The sequence below is a fragment of the Zophobas morio genome, unplaced genomic scaffold, assembly GCF_036711695.1.
Source record: "Zophobas morio isolate AGI-343-1 ecotype UQ-CSIRO unplaced genomic scaffold, CSIRO_AGI_Zmor_V1 ptg000031l, whole genome shotgun sequence".
NCBI classification, from domain to species: Eukaryota; Metazoa; Arthropoda; class Insecta; order Coleoptera; family Tenebrionidae; genus Zophobas; species Zophobas morio.
Window position 1 is genome coordinate 178,507 of NW_026972136.1, and position 22,252 is coordinate 200,758.

A 22,252-nucleotide genomic window follows, 5' to 3' on the forward strand; every position below is an offset into this window, starting at 1 on the left:
ACCAAAAGGACCAACAGGACGAAAAGGACGCAAAGGACCAACAGGACGAAAAGGACGAAAAGGACCAACAGAACGAAAAGGACGCAAAGGACGACAAGGACGAAAGGGACCAAAAGGACGAAAAGGAGGAAAAGGACCAAAAGAACCAACAGGACGAAAAGGACGAGAAGGCCGAAAAGGAAGAAGAGGACGGAAAGGACCAACAGGACGAAAAGGACCAAAAGGACCAAAAGGACGAAAAGGAAGAAAAGGACAAAAAGGGCGAAAGACGGAAAGGACAAAAAAGTCGAAAGGGACAAGAAAGATGAAAAGGATCAACAGGACGAAAAGGAAGGACGAAAAGTACCAAAACGACGAAAAGGACCAAAAGGATCAAAGGGACCAAAAGGACCAACAGGACCAACTGGACGAAAAGGACCAAAAAGACGAACAGGACCAAAAGAACCAACAGGACGAAAAGGACGAAAACGATGAGAAGGGCGAAAAGGAAGAACCGAAAAGAAAAGTTCTCGTTTTTTCCATATTTTCTGCAATTTTTCAATTTTACAGTTTTTCGTTTTATTTATTTTTCGATTTTAATGTTTCGATTTTTCAATGTTTCTTTTTTCGATTTCTCATTTTTGCAATTTTGCAATTTTTCGAATTCTTAATTATCCGATTTTTCGTTTATTCATTTTTCATTTTCTCTGCTTTTTTAGTTTGCTCTTCTTCACTTTTAATTTTTCCGTTTTTAATTTTTCCTTACTTATTTCGTATTTTTATGTTGCGGTTTTTCAGTTTTACAATTTCTCGTTGTTTCAATTTTTGATTTTTCACTTTCTGTTCTGTCAATTTTTCCAATTTTCCGGTTTTTTAATTTTTGCAATTTCTCAACTTTTAATCTATTGATGCTCTGATTTTTCAATGATTTTTCGATCTTTCACAGTTTCAATTTTTCAGTTTTGCAAGTTTTCGTGTTTTCAATTTTCAAGTTTTTCGACTTTTCAGTTGTCCGATTTTTCGGTTTTTCGACTTTTCAATTTTTCGATTTTTCAAATTTTTAATTTCCACTTTTTTATTGTCAATTTCCCAATTTTTTAGTTTTTGAATTTTACAATTTTGGAATTTTTCGATTTTTCAACTATCTGATTTTTCAATTTTTTCATTTATTTCCTCGGTTTTTATATTTTAAAATTTTCAGTTTTTCAAATCGAAAAAAATGAAAACTAAAAATGGAAAAATTATAAAATTAAAAATCGAGAGAATGAAAAATCGGAGAATTGAAAACATGGAGAAACTGAAAACTCCATTAATTGAAAAGTCAAAAATTGGAAAAATTGAAAAATTAAAAATTGAGAAATCATAAATGAAACAATCGAAAAGTGGAAACAATTAAACATCGAAAAAAATTTATTAAAAACTCGAAAGATTTAAAAATTGAGATGAGTAATCGACAAATTGAAAAAATTAAAGTCAAAAATCAGATAATCGAAAACTTAAAAATCGAGAAATCGATAAATTGAAAAAACGAAAAATAAGATCTAGAAATTGTAAAATTGTAACAGTGAAGGATAAAAAATCGAAAAATTAAAAAAATTAAAAATAGAAATCGAAAAATTAAAATCCAAAAATTGAAAGAAAAATAAAAAGTTCAAAACTTGTAAAATTGAAAAATCGAAACCGTGAAAATAGAAAAATTTAAAAATTAAAAAAATCGAAAAATTGAAAACTTGAAAAATTTCAAAATATAAATCAAAAGTCTACAAAATCGAGTTATGAAATTGAGAAAAAACGAAAAACTGGGAAATTGTAGAATCTAAAATCTTTAAATTTTCAAAAATCCTTACCAAAAAAGGTACCAAACAGGTAGATATTTAAATTTGAGCCAGTTGAAATTTGACCTATCTGGCGCCACCTAATAGAAAATAAATTAATCTCCATAAAACACGAGAGCAGCTGTTCATGCAGACAAGGAATTTACTTTTTTGTTGTTACGATATGATTTATGAAAGTTACAATAAAAAATAAAAATACATCAAATAAACGAAAACACATTAAGCGGCGAGGAATAAAATATGAAAGCATAAAACCAGAGTAGTCCACCAGCACCACCGAAAAAACACAAACAAAAACAATCTCAAAACACGCCAGATAAACGCTTCTAAATTAGCTGCGGGTTATTCCCCTAATAACACTTCGTGGGAAAAATTATGTAAACACGAAATCTACTTAACCTACCTGCTAATTAGCGACCACGACTTAAACCAGCATAACCTGTCCACTCGCCGCACATTTCTGCGAATTCGCGGCATTTATTTATTTATGATGTGTCAAAAAGAATTCACCGTCACAGCTAAACAGACGGACTTTCTATTATTATTATCACCGGGCGAGAAGCCACCCGCTGGGATCTCGTTATGCAAATTAGTTTCGCGATTCATGGGGAAAGTTGTCAAGATTAATGATGATGGTCTGAAATTATTTTGGCATTTCGTAATCTTTAATCAATATTTATGAAGGATACGTGTTTTTGTTGTAAAAAACGCAGAAAGAGCGCTGTTTTAATAGGCTTCCAAGAAGTCGATTTTGGAAATGGTAAACGGCTGCCGAAACACAAAATCCGTAAAGTTGTTAATGTTGTCGTGCACATGGAGTGGCGTTGAAGGTTGTTTATTTAAATAAAGGTTTAGCAAAAAGTTTTAGAAATTACGTCATCGATTTTCCGCAGGGGATGGATAATTTTAATTAATGTGTTTTAATTTATTGATTAATTGTGTTGGTAAAATTTCGAAGAAGTCTGTTGCGTAATTGTTGTCGATATAGATTGCAAAATTGGATGGTCTAAACTTTTTTTTATTATTAAAATACTTGATTTAGAATTCCACGTAATCTTCGATGACCCGCGTATTCCTTGAACCTTGTAATGAGCGACCTTCTTTGTTCAATGTATTTTTGATTGCCATCTTTAGAAGTGACTTCATAAATCTTGATTTTTTCGTCGAGGATGTTATCCTTCCAGTTGCTAAGAGGATTTTATAAAAGGAAAGTTGGATTTCCTTACTATATTGGTCGTTTTAGTTAAATTTGGCGTAGGGTGGGTAAAAAAGCACAGTTTAATAACTTAGAAGAGTTTATTGCTACAGTATTGCTCATGGAATACTGAGTAAATTTACACTTAACGTTTTAAAATCTATGATCATTACAAGTAACACCTAAATATTTATAAACTATACTGTACACAATTATCTATAATTATCAGGAAAATAAAATAATATAAATAAACTAACAACAAAACCACGAAATAAAATTTTCGGTTTTGCTTATGCGTAAAAAGCATTGAGTAAATATGTATAATAACTGCAGAATTCTCAGAACAAGAACGCACTGTGAAATTTGTCGCCGTATTCATAAACAAATCAAACGTTTTCTTGTAATGGCACTTGAAATATAAAAAAATCCTAAAATGACATTGTTCAAGGCTAAAACACAATCGACGTAATTATCCTGGGAAGATCGCGTTGTTTATGAATAAAGCCAGAGCCGTATCCGAAAATTTAAGGCAAGGTTTTTTGCTTCACCATCACAGATGCAATGATAAATCGAGAACAAAAACCGCTAATCTTAAGTCTCATAAATACGTATAGCTTTGTTAAACTTTATATACAATAAGTGTAACTTATGCCAGATGAAATGGACAATACTGATCTACTACTGCATTTTTTGACAATAAAAAATGACGTAATATGTGCACTGGTCCCGAAGCGCTTGCACTCGAGGGATCTGCAACAAAAAAAAAAAGTTATTAAACAATGGGCGGACGTTGGGTCAAGTGTAGACGCTTCCCACGGCGCATTCTGGGAACCGGCCGTCGGGCACTGCAGAATCTATTAAAAGTGTCGTGATAAGGATGCCGCTGAGGGCTAAATCGATTGAATACGTTTGCATATTAAATGCGGAAACGATTGCGGCCTTGTTATTTTCTAGGATTGGGCTTAATTGCGAACAAAACATGTCTCATTTTCGCGGCAAAAAATGCCTTCATTAAGTCCGACAAGACTTAGTCGGGCTTTTAAACACGAAAATCCTCAAGGTCGGACTTGATTATAATAATTACCCTCCACGTCACACGTGTCTCACAACAAGACAATCGAGACTGATTTAAGAGCACGCAATTAAATTATTCTACACGTGCAAAAATTTATTGTTCCTGTGGACGCGAAAGGCTGGGAACGATTGATGATGGAGAGGATGCGTTTGAATGGGTTTTGCATGGGTGATTCGCGGAGACTTCAACGGTGGGTAAAGCCGGAACTGCGGGATAAAAATGAAAGTTGCGCTGTTTTGATATCTTACTTAATACAATGTTCGGTTAATAAATAATAAGCACCGATTTTTTAGGAAGTGTTTAATATGTTTTGATTGACGGTCAAAGCACCCGAGGACGTAATTTACGCGACGGTTCTGAAAGCTTTTCTGATCAATATTCAATAGAATATTTTAAAACTGTTGGGAGCAGTAATTAGAAATAATTAATAAAGCACCTTTACATATTTTGTAACCGCAATTAAAACTAATTTTTCCGAAAGAGGTTAATTGGCAAAAAGTGACAAACAACTACATTATGTCGTCAGAGTTTGACATCTACTCAATTAAAATTTACCTCGTCAAAGTTTTTTTTCAGTCGGGGAATTAATCTTTCTTTTTTGTTCGATACTGTTTATTTGTATGTTTCATGTTATTAATTGCTTTACTCGAGTACGTTTGTTTCTTCATTTTTCAATGTAATATTTTCGTTTTATTCATAATATTCATAAAGTCTTATTTTCTTGTGTTTTTTTTTGCGTCTGAAACTTCGAGCTTTTGGATCTACTTTAAGATTTTCGTGATGTTTTATAGTTTTTTACTGACTTTTCTATTTTTCTTTTTATTTATATTTTAAAATTTTGTTGCTTTCATACAATACAGTTTTAGAATATCTTATTACGGTTTCTGTATACCGCTCTCGTGGTAAAACTGGAGACACAGGGAGTGCATGTGAGATAAAAAAAGTGAGAAAGTGACACAAGAAAATAGGTAAAAAGAAGGAGAGATTAAGAGCAATAGAAAAAAATATGGAGTTGAGAAACAAGGAACAAAATAGAAACAAAAGAGACGCAAAGAAAAAAGACAAAAAAGAGTCGAAAGAAAAGGAGAGAAAGAGGAAAAACCGGGTAAGAAATAGAAGAGAATATAAAGGTATAAAACGAGGAAGGAAGAAAGAAAAGGGAACGAGAAAGGAGGGTAAACAAAAAACAGGTGACAAAAGAGTAACAGAAAAGAGTGAAACAAATGTAGGATGAACCCAGAAAACAAGGAACAATAAAAAAGAAAAGGGAAAAAAGAAGGAAACAGAAAAAAGGTGAATACGGAAGGAAAACGCCAGAGAACAAGTGCTAAAGGAAGTAAGTTAAGAGAAGAAAAGACGAGCATTAAATAGAGATAATAGAAAAGAGAAAGAGAAGTAGACAAAGAAAATAGGGGAGGTGAAGAAAGGAAAGCGTAGAAACGAGATAGGGCAGAAGAAATGGGAAGAATAAGGATAGTAAAAGAAGACACAATACATGAACAAGAGCAAAGTAGAGGCGGAAAAAGTCCACAGAAGCATAAAAAAAAGAACGCAACAAGAAGTTAGAAAGAGAAAGAGAAAACAAAATTAGCAACAGAAACACGGTTTGAGAGGGACAGAAAAAATAAAAATGTGAATTCAGGAGAGGTAAAATAGGAGCAAAACAGAAGGACAAAAAGGAGACAGAAAAAGAGGCGGAAGAAAAAGAGAAAAGAAGGAAAAACGGGGGTAAGAAATGAAAAGGGGATTGAGAAATAACAAGTGGAAGGAGAAAAAGAAAGGTGAAAGATAAAGGAGGAAAAATAGAGATAGCGAAAGAGTGGCAGAAAAGAATAGAAAGAGATGGGTAGAATGAACCCAGAAAACTAAGGAAGAACAAGAAAGAAAGATAAAAAGGGGTAAACAAAACAAGTGACAAAGTTAATACATTAAGAGAAAAAACATGGGTGTTAAACCGAGATAATGAGAAAAGCGAAAGAGGAAGGGACAAGAAGAAGGGATGTAAAAAAAGAAGACATAGAAACAGAAGATAGGCAAGAAGAAAAGAGAAAAATAGGGATAGTAAAAGCAGATTCAATATAAGAAGAGTAAAGTAGTGACAAAAAAAAGTCACAGTAAAATAATAAAGAGTGAACAAAAGATGATATTAGAAAGAAGACAGACGGAGAGGAACAGAATGAAATTAAAAACGTGAAAAAAAGATACAGCAAAATAGGAGCAAAACAAGATAAAGAGGAAAGAAAAAGAACAGGGGACAATGAGGATAAGAGAGGAGAAGAAAGGACAACGTAGAAGCATAAAGAAAAGGAAAAAATAAGAGAGAAAAATAAAGATAACAAAAGAACATACAATACGGAACGAAGAGCAAAGTAGAGGCAGGATAACAAAGGGATAAGATAGAGAAAGACATCGAAAGAAGAAGTGGGAAGCAAAGAAATAATGAAATGAAAGGCAGGGAAAGAAACGTAGGACACATGAAGAAGAAAATAGAAGTGCGAGAAGCGAGGCAAAAAAGGAGTTGGCAGAAAGAGAAAGACTAAAGATAAACGATATTAATTTTTTTTTGTCTCCCAAGTTTCTAAATACTTCTCTCAAATGCAGAATTCTAGAAATTCCACAACTTTTTAAATGTAAAAAAACATACAAAAGAATAAAATAATGTCTGTATTTCCAATTTTTGTAACAGTCAATAGTTGTATTACGAGTTATTTCTTCTTTCGCACGTATTTTTCCAATTAATTTTGATTTAATAAGCTGTCATTACATTGCATAAGTAATACACGCAGAAGCAGTTTTTTCGTCTGGAGAAACTCAAGGTTCAAACAAATCTACTACTTTTTCTACAGATCATTAACGATGCAGTTAACGTCATTGTTGCACCGACGACGTTAAACTCACTTATAGACTCTTAAATTTACAAGATAACCTGATTCTATGAATGAACAGAGTAACCACATCTGACACGTTATCTCCCACTCAAGGCAAGTAAGTGCGATACAATCAAAAACAATTATATGCAAACATCGCAACTACTCATAATAGAAGTCAGTATCTCTTTCATAGCTTTCATTTTTTTTCATTTATCTTTCTACTCGATCTTTTGTACCCACCGCAGCGCCATATCCGGCTCGGTCCCTCGCCCAGAAAAGCCGTGATCTAACCTGTTTGTCTTAGCCGCTTTTTGCCCGATCACGTCACGCTCAAACTGGTACTCACTTTTTACAAATGTGTAACAATAATGTCATCGTCAATATCGTCTTTTTCATCGTCGGTTTCCTCCGGCTCTTGGATGGCGGTCTTGTTGGCGGCCTCCATGGCGGCGGCCCTCTTCTCCTTCTCCTTCTGCCGTCTGATTTTACGCATGTGGTGGATTTCGACGATGGTGTACATGAAGAAGCCCACCAGGAGGATGGTGAGCTGGACGTAGAGCTTCATGCGGGCGCACAAGTGGGTGGAGTAGGCGTAGGCGATGACGAAACCGGCGCTCTCCCATAGACGGTAGTTGGAGAAGGCTGGTTCTTTGTTCCTTCGGAAGAGGGTACCGTAGAGACCTGGAAGGAAGGGGATATGTTAATGTTAAGACACTGGCGGGTTTGTGTTCTTGTATGGGTAATAACTAGGTTGGGTTGAAGCGCTTGGAGGTGTTCTGGGAAGTGAAACCGTAAGGTGTTATTAGCTTGCTGAAGGATCTTTCGACCATAAATCTAACAGGTTTCTAGCCCATGGTGCAAAAGTAATATATGGTGTCTCAGATTCTGGTCCCCAGGTGACAACTACAATGCACACTATTCAACTTGCCATTAAACCTAGCATTTACGGTATACAAAGTTTTAAATTGAAATAGTTTGACTTTAATTTGATAACAGCGCAATTAAATCTTCGTGAAGTAAAAGTATTGCTGAAGTGAAACCATAGCACGACTCAACAATGAGATTGTTAAAATTTAGCAATTAGCTGGAGTAGAAAACTTGAGAAAGTTCGCACGTACGTGCAAACGGGGTGAAATTTTAATAATCACAGCCGTTTACCCTCAAGTCACGACTACTAGTTTAAAAATAAACGAAGAGTGAAACATATCGTTACGCTGAAGATGACAGGTAAATATCATAATTGGCGTTCTCAGAAGACCAAATTTCTGACATTTATTGCGACCTTGCGGTCGCAAATATTTGCACGCCGAGATATTCTTGTGTACTGAAGTAATTAACAACTGTAATTATAAATATAATGTTTAAAATTTGCGTTGGGCTCATAGAAAGTCAAAATTAAACAAAGGATGTTGCATTGCATTGTGTCTATTTTGTTTATTCTAAAGGTTTAAGCCTGAAGTTGGTTAATTTTATTTGCGTTGCAGACGGTGTAAATATAATTTGTGAAAAAAATGACACGTTTATAGGATTTAGAACTTGCATATTTTTTAGAGTCGTTTTAAAGAAACAGAATTTGTTTGTATTGTAGCTGGGGGATTTTAAAACTATTTCAAACAATTTTTATATGCATCTGATTTTCAAAATTTTGGAAAACTTTTTTTTGATGGTGTCTTTAGACATGTTAGATTTGGAGAACTTTTATATTGACGTTTGTTATGCTAGTATAACAGTTCGTTATTGTTTATACACGTAATCTTTTTTTGATTATTTAATTTTTTTTTTGTGAAGAATCTTTGGTTTTTGACGACAGATTTTTTTCCGTCGCATAATTAACAATTTGGTGCTATTTTAGAATTTTATTAGGTATTTAGAACAGTTTGGAATGATCTTAATATTAAAAATTCTTGTTCTAATACTTTCGAAACATATTTTAATTTTTAAACAATTTACACAAAAAAAAGGATAATTTTTCCTTGAGTTTTGCAGTTACGAAATATAATTTCTATAACTTTTGTATAATTAATATTGAATATTTATCGATCCAAAGTTATTTTCGGGCCAAACCACGAAAGAATGTTACCACCAATTTCCATTTTTATTGCACCCGTCCTACCAATTATCCTCCGACATTGACTTACTTTCCGTCGTCCATCTTTTTATTATTTATGAATACTGAAATTGTCGGCCAGCAATTTAATAAACCGTCTACAAAAACTGAGGCCAGCCGAGCTCCTAATTCCCCGGCATTAAAATACGCAACTCTTCCAAACATACCCGCAAAACAGCAAAAATTACGCGTCAAGACCGTTCTTAATCCCAGTTATTACCATTACGTAACATCATCCGAGCTATTATGGATAATTTCCACGAACGACCGAGACGAATTCAGGATTTTCAACAATTTTCAGAACTCTGATCGTATCGATTCACAATGCGCATCTCATTAAAACCCAATAAAAATAAGTCGGCTGTAACTGGAAGAAGAAAATTAAAATAAGAATGTCCAACAACAATAATCAATAAAAATTTGCAATGATAATGTTCTCTTGACATTCTCGCGCAACGGCTCGGTTCAAGAGCCAACCTGCTTCGCCTCCAGCCGAAGACGGAACCAGTTACGGCTGGTTAGGGCGCCCCGGGCTGCACTTCAGCCGTCAAAAGCACCGTACGACCTCCAGTTCTTGCATAAGGGTCACCGGCGAAATTCAACAAATAATAAAGCTATTTTTAGACATAACGTAGCGATGAGCTATCAAAAAACCGACAGCGGGACGCTAAATCGTAGTTTTTACCTTACCAGAACATCAACTCAGCGCAAAATGCGAATTTTTTTGACGACTCACCATTGACTTGCGTCTGCCACACGGCGTCCCCGACGCCCCACATACCCGCCGCCACGAAGAAGATGATGGGGTTGGATGGGTGCGGCCGCCACAGCAGCAGCCATACTTGCAGGCCCGTGTGTACCAGGCAGCCCAGAGCCATGATGGGCGCCCTCCCGATGTACTTCATCACCGAGCCGAAGAGCAGGCAACAGATGGCGTTGACAACGCCGAAGCAGATCATCACGTAGCCTACTGAGGGGATCCCCAAGGCGCAGGACACGAAGGCCTGGGTGAAGTCGGCGCCGATGAAGGCTTGCTCCATGCCGATCCATATTGTGATGGGAATGAGCAACTGCTGGTAGGGTTTCTTCATCTGGTAAGCCGTGGCCGAGAGGAGTTGGATGGGGGTCATCTCGGCCTGGCCGCTGCTGGATCGCCTTTTCTCGCCATATCTGGAGAAGAAGACGATTTATCAAAATTGTCGTTGTCAAAAGATTTCGCGCGTCGATCCAATTTTCTGCGCGTTATGAACGGATTGAGCAAGACTGATAAATTGCAAAAGTAAAAGCAACAAACTATCAAAAACTGCTACTTCGCCTTTTCGCTCCCCGATTGAGGTTATAGTCTTCGTCAGACACTTTCATTGACGTCAGCCTACGTAATTAATCCAGTTCTCTTAACTAGAAACAAATTAACTTTTGTTGGTTTTTGTCTTCGATCTACCGCGTTGTTGAAGCTATGGTCTGTCAGAAAAATTTAGATAATCTCGGTGTGCATTGACCTGGCTTAAACTGGAGCAAGTCTGTTTTTGCCGGTTCTGTGAAATATATTCAAAATGATGTAAGTTGCGGAGATTGTTGCGTTAATTAGGCGTCGAGCGGTGGCCGACGGAGATTTTAATGATAGATCGCGACAGTAATGGGGCAGCCGTTCAACGAATGCATTTGGGAAATCCCAGAGAATGTTTGGCTTGCATATTTTACGAGAAATGCACTCGGCGACCTTCGGATGGCATTTTTAGAATTTGAGTTCACGTGAAGTTGGCGCGGACTTTTGACGCTGGATTTCCGAAACAAAGCGCAGACGGAGCGAGCACGTGCAGATTTTTTTAATAACGCGTGGTTCTGTGAAGCGGTGGGAAAAAATGGATAATAAATTACGTTTATGTTTTGGGTTTTTTTGACGGTAGAAGTCGAAGCGAAATCTTGAGGGAACAGATTGAAATATGGGTTTGGGATTGCTGGAAGGCTGCCGTGATGAAATCGCTAAAAATTTAATTTGCTCATCATATAATTACACATAATTACGGAATGTTATATAAGGATTGTTTAGTTTTTGTGTCAAAGCTGACACTTTTTAAAGACTATAAATTTTTAGCTGAACATCTTGTAAATAGATTTTCTAAACCAATTACAGTGTGTCCATTTGTAATTTTTTTTATCTCAACAAGGCTCTTGGAAATGATGGTAAAAAATAATAATAAATTGAATTTCATGTTGTGGTATTTTTTTCTATGGTAGAGCAAAAAAACTTGAAGGAACAAACTGAAACGGGCTTTCGCTATTGATAGAAGGCTGACTATCGCCATCAACTTAATTTTACATATCATATAATTATAGAATGTTATATAAGTATCGTTCAATTTTTTTTCCCAACGGTAACACTTTATACAAGACTATAAAACTGAACTAAATATCTCTGATACAATTGAAAAAAAAAAAAAAAAAAATTCAGGCAACATTTTCATTTGAAAATGTCGTAAATGATAAATATGGCGGAACGGAAATTAGACATCGTTCTGCATGATGTCTCGAGCTTCGTTCGCTCCATCTATCTTGAAATTTCTGACACTTGTTTGGACAAGTGATACCTATAAAATTTTGTTATTGGGTGTTTTCAACAAACTTTTGCCATCTTGTCTTATATGGATTTTTACTTCCCGAGCGTAAGCAAAGGAAGTATTGTAATCGAGTCCGTCGGCCGACTCTCTACTTTTACGTTTTCTCGATCTTTCATAACCCCTAGAAGACGAAGAAATAGGTCTCCCATTTCCGTCTGTCTGTCCGTCTGTCCGTCCGTCTGTCCGTCTGCCGTCCCGGATTTTTATTAGACAGATAATCTCCGAAAGTACTCGACCGATTGTTGTGAAATTTGGTACTTATATTAAGAATGTCATGTAGATGGTAAAACGCTAACCAAAATTTGTCTAATCATCTCCACCACTAATGCGATGACGTCACTTCAAAATTGTACATAGTAAATGGGTTTTCAATTGTATAAAATAACATAGTCCTACACATGTAGTTTACAACTCCGAATCGACTTTTCACCCGAAACGTCCAGATTTTTGGAAAAAAAATCAAAATTATAAAACAACATTTTGAAATTTCATTTTTAATCTGCTAACCAGAATGCTTTGAAATGTTGCAGATGTTTTAAGGCTATAAAGAGCATCATAAATCTTTAGTCAAAAAATATTTGCTTATCCCCTCCAAAAACTTGATGACGTCAGCTCGAAAGTTTGCCGAATAAATCATATCTAAAATGTACAAAATATGATGAGCCTGTACTTGTCATTTATCACTCCATTCATATTTTTTGGATTTGCATATACAGAGTGACTCAAAAAAATTAATGAATGCGTAAATATATTTTATTGATTTAATCAGGAACTACAAAACGGAATGCTCTGACATCTTGCAGATGCTTTAAGGTTATAAAGAGCATAATAAATGTTTAGTCAAAATATATTTGCTTATCCCCTCCAAAAACTTGATGACGTCAGCTCGAAAATTTGCCGAATAAATCATATCTAAAATGTACAAAATATGATCAGTCTGTACTTGTGATCTATCACTCCATTCATATTTTTTGGATTTGCATATACAGGGTGATTCAAGAAAATAAATGAAAGCGTAAATTTATTTTACTGATTTACTCAGGAAGTACAAAACCGAATGCTTCGAAATCTTAAAGATATTTTAAAATTATCATAAGCATGGTAAATTTTTGATCAAAACGTATTTGGTCGTCCCCCCTAAAAAATGTATGATGTCACCACAAAATTTTGCTGAATAAATCCTATCTAAAATGTACAAAATATGGTGAGTCTCTTCTTGTGATTTATCATTCCATTCAAATTTTTTCGATTTGCATATACAGGGTGACTCAAAAAAATTAATGAATGCGTAAATTTATTTTATTGATTTAATCAGGAACTACAAAACCGAATGCTTTGAAATCTTGCAGATGTTTTAAGGTTATAAAGAGCATAATAAATTTTTAGTCAAAATATATTTGGTTATCTTCTACAAAAAACTGATGACGTCAGCTCAAAAGTTTGCCGAATAAATCGTATCTAAAATGTACAAAATATGATGAGTCTGTACTTGTGATTTATCATTCCATTCATATTTTTGGATTTGCATATGCAGGGTGACTCAAAAAAATTAATGAAAGCGTGAATTTATTTTATCGATTTAATCAGGAATTACAAAACCGAATGCTTTGAAATCTTGGGAATATTTTAAAGTTATTATAAGCATGGTAAACTTTTGTTCAAAATGTATTTGTTCATCCTTCCTAAAAAAATTGATGACGTCACCCTTAAATTTTGCTGAATAAATCCTATCTAAAATGCAAAAAATATGATGAGTTTGTACTTGTGATTTATCATTCCATTCATATTTTTTAGATTTTCTTAAGAGGTGGTTCAAAAAAATTAATGAAGTCAATTTATTTTATTGATTAAATTAAAGGCAACACTTATTATTAGTATTACACCCCAACCAACCCAATTTGGTAGACACAAAATTTGTTAAAGGAAAAACTCGGTTGAAACATACGGGTAGCACGCTTATTTACATCGACTTTAACATTACAGACCTGCATTTGTTTTATGCGGTCACTTGGTTCCGCGAATGCGAAATAGACATGTTTATAATTGTGAATTTCACCGTCAAGAATTAAAATAAAACCCAATGTTTTATATAATAAGCGGAAGTCGAAGCAATAAAACCGATGGTCGTGTTGTTTACAGTTTCTCTGTTTGACTCTCACGTATGCTGTTACGCTTGTCATCTTAAATTAAGAATGTTTATACATAAACGATTTTCAGTTGCCCCTCATATTACTAGACAGCGGATTTCTGTCGGGCTACGTCACGATTATAGGGGGGGACGTGCTGGATTCCATAAATATAATTAACGATTTATTAATCAAACGGCTAAGTAAATGAGAACGGGAATTAACAGCAGAGTGCAACGAAACAACGTTATTCTAATCTCAAATAAACGAAGTGCAGTCCGCAACGGCAATGAATTCGCATCCCGTGCGAGCCGTACCGAGTTTGGCCTTGCCTAGCCCGACAGAAATCCGCTCTCTAGATATTACACACCGGCGCCGTATACGTGAGTAAATTGTTTCATTATTTTATTGATTATAAGAAATCAATATTCAAAACGACCCAATTCATTTTCCCGAAAATTTGGGAACACAATAATTTTATCCTTAGTATTACACTACATCTATCCCAACTGATATACGTGTCCTTGCAAAAATGTTGATGACGTCATCACAATTTTTTTTTAAATTCCCACTACAAAAATGTAATGAGAAAAAAAAACATAATAGGCATGCAGTCGTCAAGTTTCCGACAGCGAGGGAAGTACTGTCTAACTCTTTAGACCAATTTTTTGTTATTATTTTATGAGAAAACAACTAAAGGCGCTGATTTTTCAAAAGAAGCACAAGAAGAAACAATATGTTAAGTTTTACACAAATTTAATAGATTTAATTGTCATACTGATTTTTTAGATTTTGTAGGGCACCTTTAAAAACACTTTTAACCTACTAACCACAATTTGTAAAAACTAATTTGGGTGACTCTTCTGATTCCAAGAAAGTTATAAATACCCATTGTATTTTATTGTTTTTGCTAATAATTTAATATGCTCTTAATCCACCTGTAAACAGTTCGCAAAACAATTCTCAGTCAACAATGAATTGACAACAAATTTTAATCCAGCTTGATGTGTAAGAACAACGTAAAATGTGACAACGACTGGAACATTCTAGATCATACAAATGCGAGTCCGCAATAATAACACGAAGTCTTGCACGATGCTAAGAATGCGCAACGTCTGAACGTCAACCACCAAGCAACAGACGATATTAAGTATCTAGAAACAGTTTTTTCTCAGATAAACAAACTAGGAAGGATTATACAACCGCAAACTTGTTGCTGGGAACTAGATCACACTTGTCTGTAAAATCCTCGAGCTATTATGCGATCCATTTGCATAGTTCAAGGCCAGCCAGCAATCCTTAGACGCAAGGGTGGAGCTCGAAAGTATGCAATCCAACTCCTTACGTAAGTGCATGATCATTCTTTGACAACCCAACTGTGACAGGCTGAAATTTCAAGGAACAGCAATCCAAAAACGGCAGCAAAAAGCCGGCGCGGAATAAAACCGCCATGCACCTGACGTTCTGCGAAGCACAATTGCTACAGAACACTAACTGTAACGTCAACTAAAACCCACAGGTTTATTTCAGTACAAGATATCTGCGAAAGTCGGACATGGCGATACTCTCGCACTTCCTGGCGCCAGACTTATCTCTAATTGAGGCTTTACATAACCGGAGGATTGTTCTGCATGCAACCAAGTTCGCATGTTGCGAGCAATCTTGATCGCAGCAACACTCACTGAATTAACAAGAAGTCCACCAATTATCGACCAGTTGTCCGACTAACTGGAATTGTCATCGGCTTTATCAAAACCGCTTCGATCCGGTTGCTCTTCTGCCACCAAACTGTCACGCTGACGCAATCCGCGGAAATCCATAAATCCTTAAAAACGGTCCGGGCGTCAATATTGCCTGCGACCTTGCGACTTTTGCAACTTTATGGCGCAAATATTTGGCGCGCGAATAAATCAAGGGGGCCATAAAGTGCGCAAACAAGAAGCTAAAACAGCCGAAATTTCGAAAAAACTCGGTTTAAAGGTCAAAAATGCACCGAATTGTCGCCGGATAATTAGAGGAGCATTCCGGGCGAGTACGCGGCCTTGCCGCCAAATACCACATCCAAGATGGCGGCCTTCGCCGGAGAAAGGTGATGCCAAAGTGTTGGCCGTCGACTCGCGAAGAGTTCCATTGCTTTCGAATTTGGGTACCCGTGGGGTACGCAGAGGTGACTGACACGCGAGGACAATTTCGAAAAAGTTGACCGGAAGCAGTACCATTGGAACGGATGCTGGGGCATAAACACTAGGATTATTGCGGGCCGTTATGTAATTGGCTTCCGCTGGTCGATTTCGACCACCAAGGGGCGAAAATCCGCCGGGCGATTTTGACTTGGCGGTACCGAGGGGCGAAAACGGCGAAGTGACACGCGCTCGTGTGAGTCAAGGTAAACTCATTTTACGATTATGGCGTTTTTAGTTATATAATAGAACAAAGGAAATATCGGCGATGGTGCAACGAATGCACGGATGCCGGTTGAATCAGAATTTCCTCGTGATAGCGAGCCGCGATTTTCCCGGGGAAAGTGAAAATGTGTGGTTGCTTAACAAAAGTGTTTGCAAATTTCAAGGCTCCTCATCAATCTCGTTAACCCGTCTCTGCGTGCGAGTGGTGCGTCTTATGCCAAAAATTAACTTTATTACTCTTTGAGTTTTATTGCCATTAAATTTGTTTGTTTAGTTCTGATAAGAGTAATTAACTTCTGGAAAAATTTCCCCAAGCCGTAAAACAGTAAGAATTGACGAAACAACGCCAGTGTTTATTTATTCTTCGTTTTGCATATTTGTATGCATACCGGATCAAAAAGTCATGGAAAGTTCGAGTCCTCGGACGCGTAGGTGGAGACATTTCTCACTGATTTATTAATATCAACAGTAACAAGCACCTGCGAAGTCTGAATTTTAATTTTTTCCCACGAGTTACCTTGGAATTATTGTGGGTACGAATGTTCGCACCTTGTTATCTAGCGACCACCTTTTGGTTGGGTTTTCGCAGAAAATCGTCTTAATGAGGTGACGGTTATGTAACAGCTATGTCGTTGTTTTTCAGAGATTGCTGAAAGGTAATCACCGGATCCGAGACTCCACTGATAATCTTCGTGCTTCCTTCATCGTTAATAAACGTTTATTACTTCCTTCTTTTACTTACCATACCGTTGAAGCAAAAACTTATAATTAGTACCTTACTCATCTTCACGGCAAGAGATTTTTTTCGTCAATTACAAATGCAATAAATTACTGCTCAGGAAACGCGGAACCCCGGCTTTGCCTCAAGCTAAACCTATCCTCTCTATTATTGTCTGCGACAACGCTTCAAATCAGTACCATTGTCTCCATCTTCCACGCCTAGCACCCCCACCTACCAAATGACTCACCTAATTAATTCTCGATTAATTACCCAGCGCCTGTTAGATGTAACCGGTTCGACGCGATTATGAAGATAACGACCCAACCGACTCGGATAATTATAATACGCGGATGTATTAACTGAGCCATCGTCCAAAAATGGCATAAAATAGTTACGCAATGAATGGTCTCGAAGATCGAAATCCGGCTCGCGCTAATCGATCAAGACAAAATGACAATGTTGCCTACATGGCTTAAGCCACTTCTTGAGATACGGCGAAAAAGCATAACGGTAACGCCACTGACCTTGATAGAGGATCCACAGTCGTGGCGATAAGCAGCACCGCTGCGAAAATGCAGGCCAAGTAAATCCCTGAGATTTCGTAAATTTCTATGTCGTCTGGTCGAGCTAGATTGTCGTTACTGGAACTCATTTGCGTGCAAAAGTTTGCACCACAGCCGTCGAATGTGTCGTTCAAGCTCAAACCGCCGCCGCTTCCATGAGGGTTGCTGAGGACTGAAACAACCGTCAGATGAACACCAAAAATTCTAACCATAAGCAATTAAAATCAGTAGTACCGCTTGAGACTTTGTTGTTGCCTAAAGTAATTTAGACCCTAACAAAGCGAGAGAAGTCAACAATTTTGCAAGGCCTTAACTCTGATCCAAGGGTACTACCCGACAGTGTTTGGAAAAAATGGTTCTAGATGGGATTAAAGCTACAGCAGTGGAAAAAAGTGTTTTTTTTTTCGTTGCAAATGGGCGTTCTTACCTGGCGAGGAAGTGAAACCAATTGCCAGATAAAAACTACAAATTCTTAGATAATAATAAGCAACTAAGACCAGTAGTACCGCCTGAGGACCTTGTGTTGCATGAAGTAATTTAACTTCTAGCGAAGCTGAAGGAAGCAACAAGGAACACAATTGGACCAAGTTGACCTTAAGTCTAATCTAACGGTACTACCCGACAGTTGTCAGTGTTTAGAGCTGCAGCTTAGGCAAAGGGTGTGTTGTATGTCCTTACCTAGCGAGGAAATCAGATTGCCCCAGAGCTCAGAGGTCTGCCAGGCAAGGAAGAAGAACCCGAAGAAGCGGACGATGATCCCGTCCACGGCCTGGTCGGTGAGCTTGGCGTAGACCCCCGCGACCTGGGTGAGGTAGGTGGCCTTGGAAGCCCACATAGGCGCGGCGCCGATGCCCAGCAGCACGCCGGCGGGCACCAGCGTGTAGAACCTTGGGTAGAACTGCGATCCGATGTAGGGCGCGTAGCACAAGAGCGAAACGCAAAGGGTCCACTTAACCGTGAGCCTCTTGATGAGGAACGTGGGAACGAAAATACAACTAACTACGAGAGCGGCGTAGATCGCGCTCAGCGAAACAGTCCCTAGCCCGTCTTTGGCGTTGATACTGCTCTGCAGGTTGGCCGTACCCTGGAAGGCCGTGAACTGGATCATGAAGGCGCAGGAGATGAGGGAGACGTTCTTGAGTATCCGCCACTTTTCCTTCGTGGACATTTTGAATTTGCCCTGCGAGGAGGCCTCCTCGTCGGTGATCTCCCGTGGGGGTTTGCCTGGCCAGCCATTGTCGCCGTCACCCTTGAAGCCCTTGTTGTCGTAGCCGCCGGTCACCGATACGGTGTACACATCGTCGGCGCCCTTGTTGGCGCCGTCTCTTTGGTCGCCACCAGTGTTGTTGTCGAGGGACGCGGTCATCTCGCGGCCGCGGTCGCCCTCCTCGATCTGCAACAAAGAAAGGGGTTAGGAAACTTACAAAATAATATTAAAAAACTGGTGCCCGAGATTTAAAAACGAGTGATAACGATAAATAAGAATATTGTTTGGAATACATCTAACTTGTGATTAAGGTCACTGGTCACGGAATTGTATTGGTCTAAATTAGTATCAATCATGTGTGAGGGTCTAACTGACCGCATAAACGTTAAGATTCGAAAACGGTTCCATGTGCAGAAAAACCAGTTGGAGAACAAACACAGAACCAAGGCACGCACACTATCTTTCAGGTTGCTTTATGCGATACCGATATAGTAGTTATTCTCGATCAACAATGACCTACATCCTTTAGAACTTATTAAATTAATGAGGCAAAATGCCTTTGATAAACCAGCTATAGCGATTTTACAGCCACATTACATTTCCAAGCTGGTAATTGTTTGTCGACGGCGAACATGACCCGAAGACACCGCATTGTCTGATTGCGTCTCCGCTGCGCCCGTTCCCTCGTCTCCTCCCCCATCCCTCTCCCCGCCGCCTAAAATTTAGGTCCCTCGTCTAGCCACCCGATCTTGGCGCAGCTTCGTCGACCTAACAGTAAACTCCGGCTCCAGCAGAAGGAAACGCGTGAGGTCGTTAACGGTTACGCCGAAGATCGGCGACGTGGGTGCGTAGCTTTTGCACTTCCAAGGACGACGGGTTGCTCGGTTCGGACGTCAACCCCGCTTGCCCAATGCAACAGCTGAAATATTGCCTTCGCCTTACATGGAAACAAAACGACGAAACAGAAGGAAAAAGGACCTGCAAGTGCAGCTACGGCGGGCCGTCGTGCTCTTTTTGCCCGGCTATTTTTGGAACGCTGGGCGTGATGCGTGCTAAAATTACAGACATAAAGATGGAATGCCACAAAGTAGTATCTGTTTAAGGTATAAATAAACCTGCAGCAGGTTGCACTTGATTATGATTTACGCTCGTCGGACGGGTCGTTTATTTGCTCGTGCTGCACGGCTGGATGGCAACAAACGCAGCGAGACGAGCTCGAGGAGCCGGACCGGGGACTGGGGAGGGGGCGGGAGTTTTGGCAAGGTAACCTGGATTCGGCGGACCGGGACCAAGCGACAAGGCGGGTGCATCACTGGAGGATCTTGGAGATTCTGGATTTGGGTTCTTGAAGATCGGAAGGTCGTAGTGGGGACTTTTGATTCGAATTCTTGGGAACAGGTAGATGTCGATTCAGTGAAGGATCTTGATAGTCTAGGATCTGGGTTGGGAGAAGGTGTCGGCAAACGGTAGTCGCGGTGGTTCAGGAGCAGGGCCATGACGCTCCTACCAGAACCGCCCGGTGAAGGCTGGGATGTTTTCGCGTTAGCATTGAGATGGATTGCTGGAAGTGAGCCGACGATAAAAGCAATAAAAAACGCACGTTCCCATATTAGTTTGTTATTATTGCTAATTCGAGTGTCGGAAACATGTTATTATAAACTTCCGTACCATTGAGTGACAAGGTCGTGCAGATGCGCACGCAGATCTAGCTGGATGCAATCTTTAATTATGGGATGAGGAGAAAAACCCGCGCTAAGAAGACTCTCAAGTGATAATAATTGGTGATTATGTAATAATTAATAGTTTGTGGGAGCGCAATTTGCGACACGATCTGATGAATCGCCATACGTGATAATTAGAAAGTTTGTTCTTTTTACCATCGCGACCAAATCCTGAGCATTGGCCTCAATAGCAAAAACACAATGCGGCTCGATCTAGGACAATTTTCACTTTTTGAAAACGCTTGCGTCACTCGGATTCGGACTCGCGTAAATTATGCATCCGATTCTGTTGGGATTTTTATGCATTTTCGATATCCATATGTCATGGTCGATCGTACAATAATTGCAAAATAATAATTTGGGTCAACACAACTTATGTTCGAAAAATTGGGTGAAGAGTAGATATTCGAAGAATGCGGATTGAGGACACTTTAAAGAGCAAATGAAGTGCGAATTCTTCGCCGAAATATGCGATATTAGTATGACATTTATTGGGACCTTGCTTCAAGAGCATGAGGTCCGATTTGTTATTAATTATTAAATTTTTCTCTCGATCTAAACGTGCCAAAAACCAAAACAAGGATTTGGAAGGGTGAGGAAGACAATGAACGAAAATGTAGATCTAGACTCACCACTCAGCCGCCCTAACTCATAACACCACACCAAAGGTACCAACAGTCGGCACAATTTTTGCGCTTGAAAAAAGTAATTGCAGGCTGACAGTCGCCGCAGCATTGAGCCAACATAATTTATGTTCAAATAAAGTCTAAGAGGGGGCTAAGGTGATCATGAAGCAGAACGGCGAATCAAATATAGCAGATCGAAAAAGTGGATGTCCATTATTTTTTTGTCCTTCCGTGGAAGACGGTAATGAGTTTCTTGTGCGCTGAATCAGATGATTACAATAATAAACGTTACCATGGAGTCGACCAAAATCCAGTAGAAGCTCACGACGGACATCCGTCTGGGTCTAGAGCTTGAACTACCAGCAGAGTGCACCGAAGACACCGAAAGTCTCTTGTTTTCGCTGCTCATCGCGATCACACCTCTATTGTCATTATAGCACTAAGAAATCACTACTTTGCTCTGTCTTGTCGTTTATGAGCACACTAAATGTTGCATAAGGATAATTTCATACTGCAGTTACAGCCTTGAGACGTAACCCGTGTATTATCGTAATGGTGACTATTGTGCATTTGTAACAGGAAATTTATAAAACGAGTATTAAGGCGAGTGTCGCATTTGTGAGCGATTCCTTGCTATTGTGTGCATTTTTCACGGTTGAATGTCTTCGGCGTGTGATTATTTATGTCCGTACCTGTGCATTCATACACATAACCATAAACATAAATTATTTACTGAGAAACTGCATACGCGGTGTCGCGTATCCGCTATTTTGCAAGAAAAGAAAAATTTTATTTGCCTATGCTTCCTCGAAATGGTTATCAATAGTTGGCAGGTGTTGCTACAATCGAGACGGATTTTCGCAACCTGCGGCGATGCCAAAAAAATTCTTTCATAGACGTCTAATTAAGACGATTAAAATTAATTCGAACGTTTAGTGTATTTGCGATGGAACGTACAATTTGGAAAAAATATATGGATTTCGAGCGCAGCGTTTGAGATTGACATGCGATTAGAAAAAGCTAAAAGTAACAGGATTTCGGTTTTTGCACGCGATCAAAATGCAGCGGAGCATAATTGCGGAGTGGAATGTTGATTATAGAAAAATTATCTCATTAAATTTATTAAATCTTGGAGTGCTGTTACAGCTCGCTTTCGAAGGCGAAGACGGTGGAAGATGAAATGAAAACTTTTTGAGTTTTCGAT

General features: G+C 38.4%; 2 protein-coding genes across 2 annotated transcripts in view; one reads left to right on the plus strand and one right to left on the minus strand.

Annotated features, from left to right (window-relative positions):
• The first annotated feature begins 304 nt into the window (after positions 1–304).
• LOC135139579 (uncharacterized) lies at positions 305–5,318 on the plus strand. The gene is made up of 2 exons (XM_064069877.1): positions 305–505; positions 5,046–5,318. Exons 1-2 carry the CDS (start codon positions 305–307, stop codon positions 5,316–5,318), a joined length of 474 nt encoding a protein of 157 aa, XP_063925947.1.
• Positions 3,159–22,252, minus strand: part of LOC135139490 (UNC93-like protein) — a 34,128-nt gene continuing 15,034 nt past the window's right edge. The window contains exons 2-6 of the mRNA XM_064069746.1: positions 18,173–18,887; positions 17,456–17,666; positions 9,798–10,231; positions 7,301–7,635; positions 3,159–3,759 (exon numbers count right to left, since the gene is read on the minus strand). Of these exons, the coding sequence (XP_063925816.1) occupies positions 7,304–7,635; positions 9,798–10,231; positions 17,456–17,666; positions 18,173–18,860 (1,665 nt within the window). The 5' untranslated portion in view covers positions 18,861–18,887 and the 3' untranslated portion in view covers positions 3,159–3,759; positions 7,301–7,303. The remainder of the gene's footprint in view (positions 3,760–7,300; positions 7,636–9,797; positions 10,232–17,455; positions 17,667–18,172; positions 18,888–22,252) is intronic.

Coding starts and splice junctions, on each gene's coding strand:
- LOC135139579 (XM_064069877.1), top strand. CDS start 305: ATGAAAAGGATCAACAGGACGAAAAGGAAGGACGAAAAGTACCAAAAC. Junction 506..5,045: donor AGGAAGAACCGAAAAGAAAA/GTTCTCGTTTTT, acceptor AAGTGACACAAG/AAAATAGGTAAAAAGAAGGA.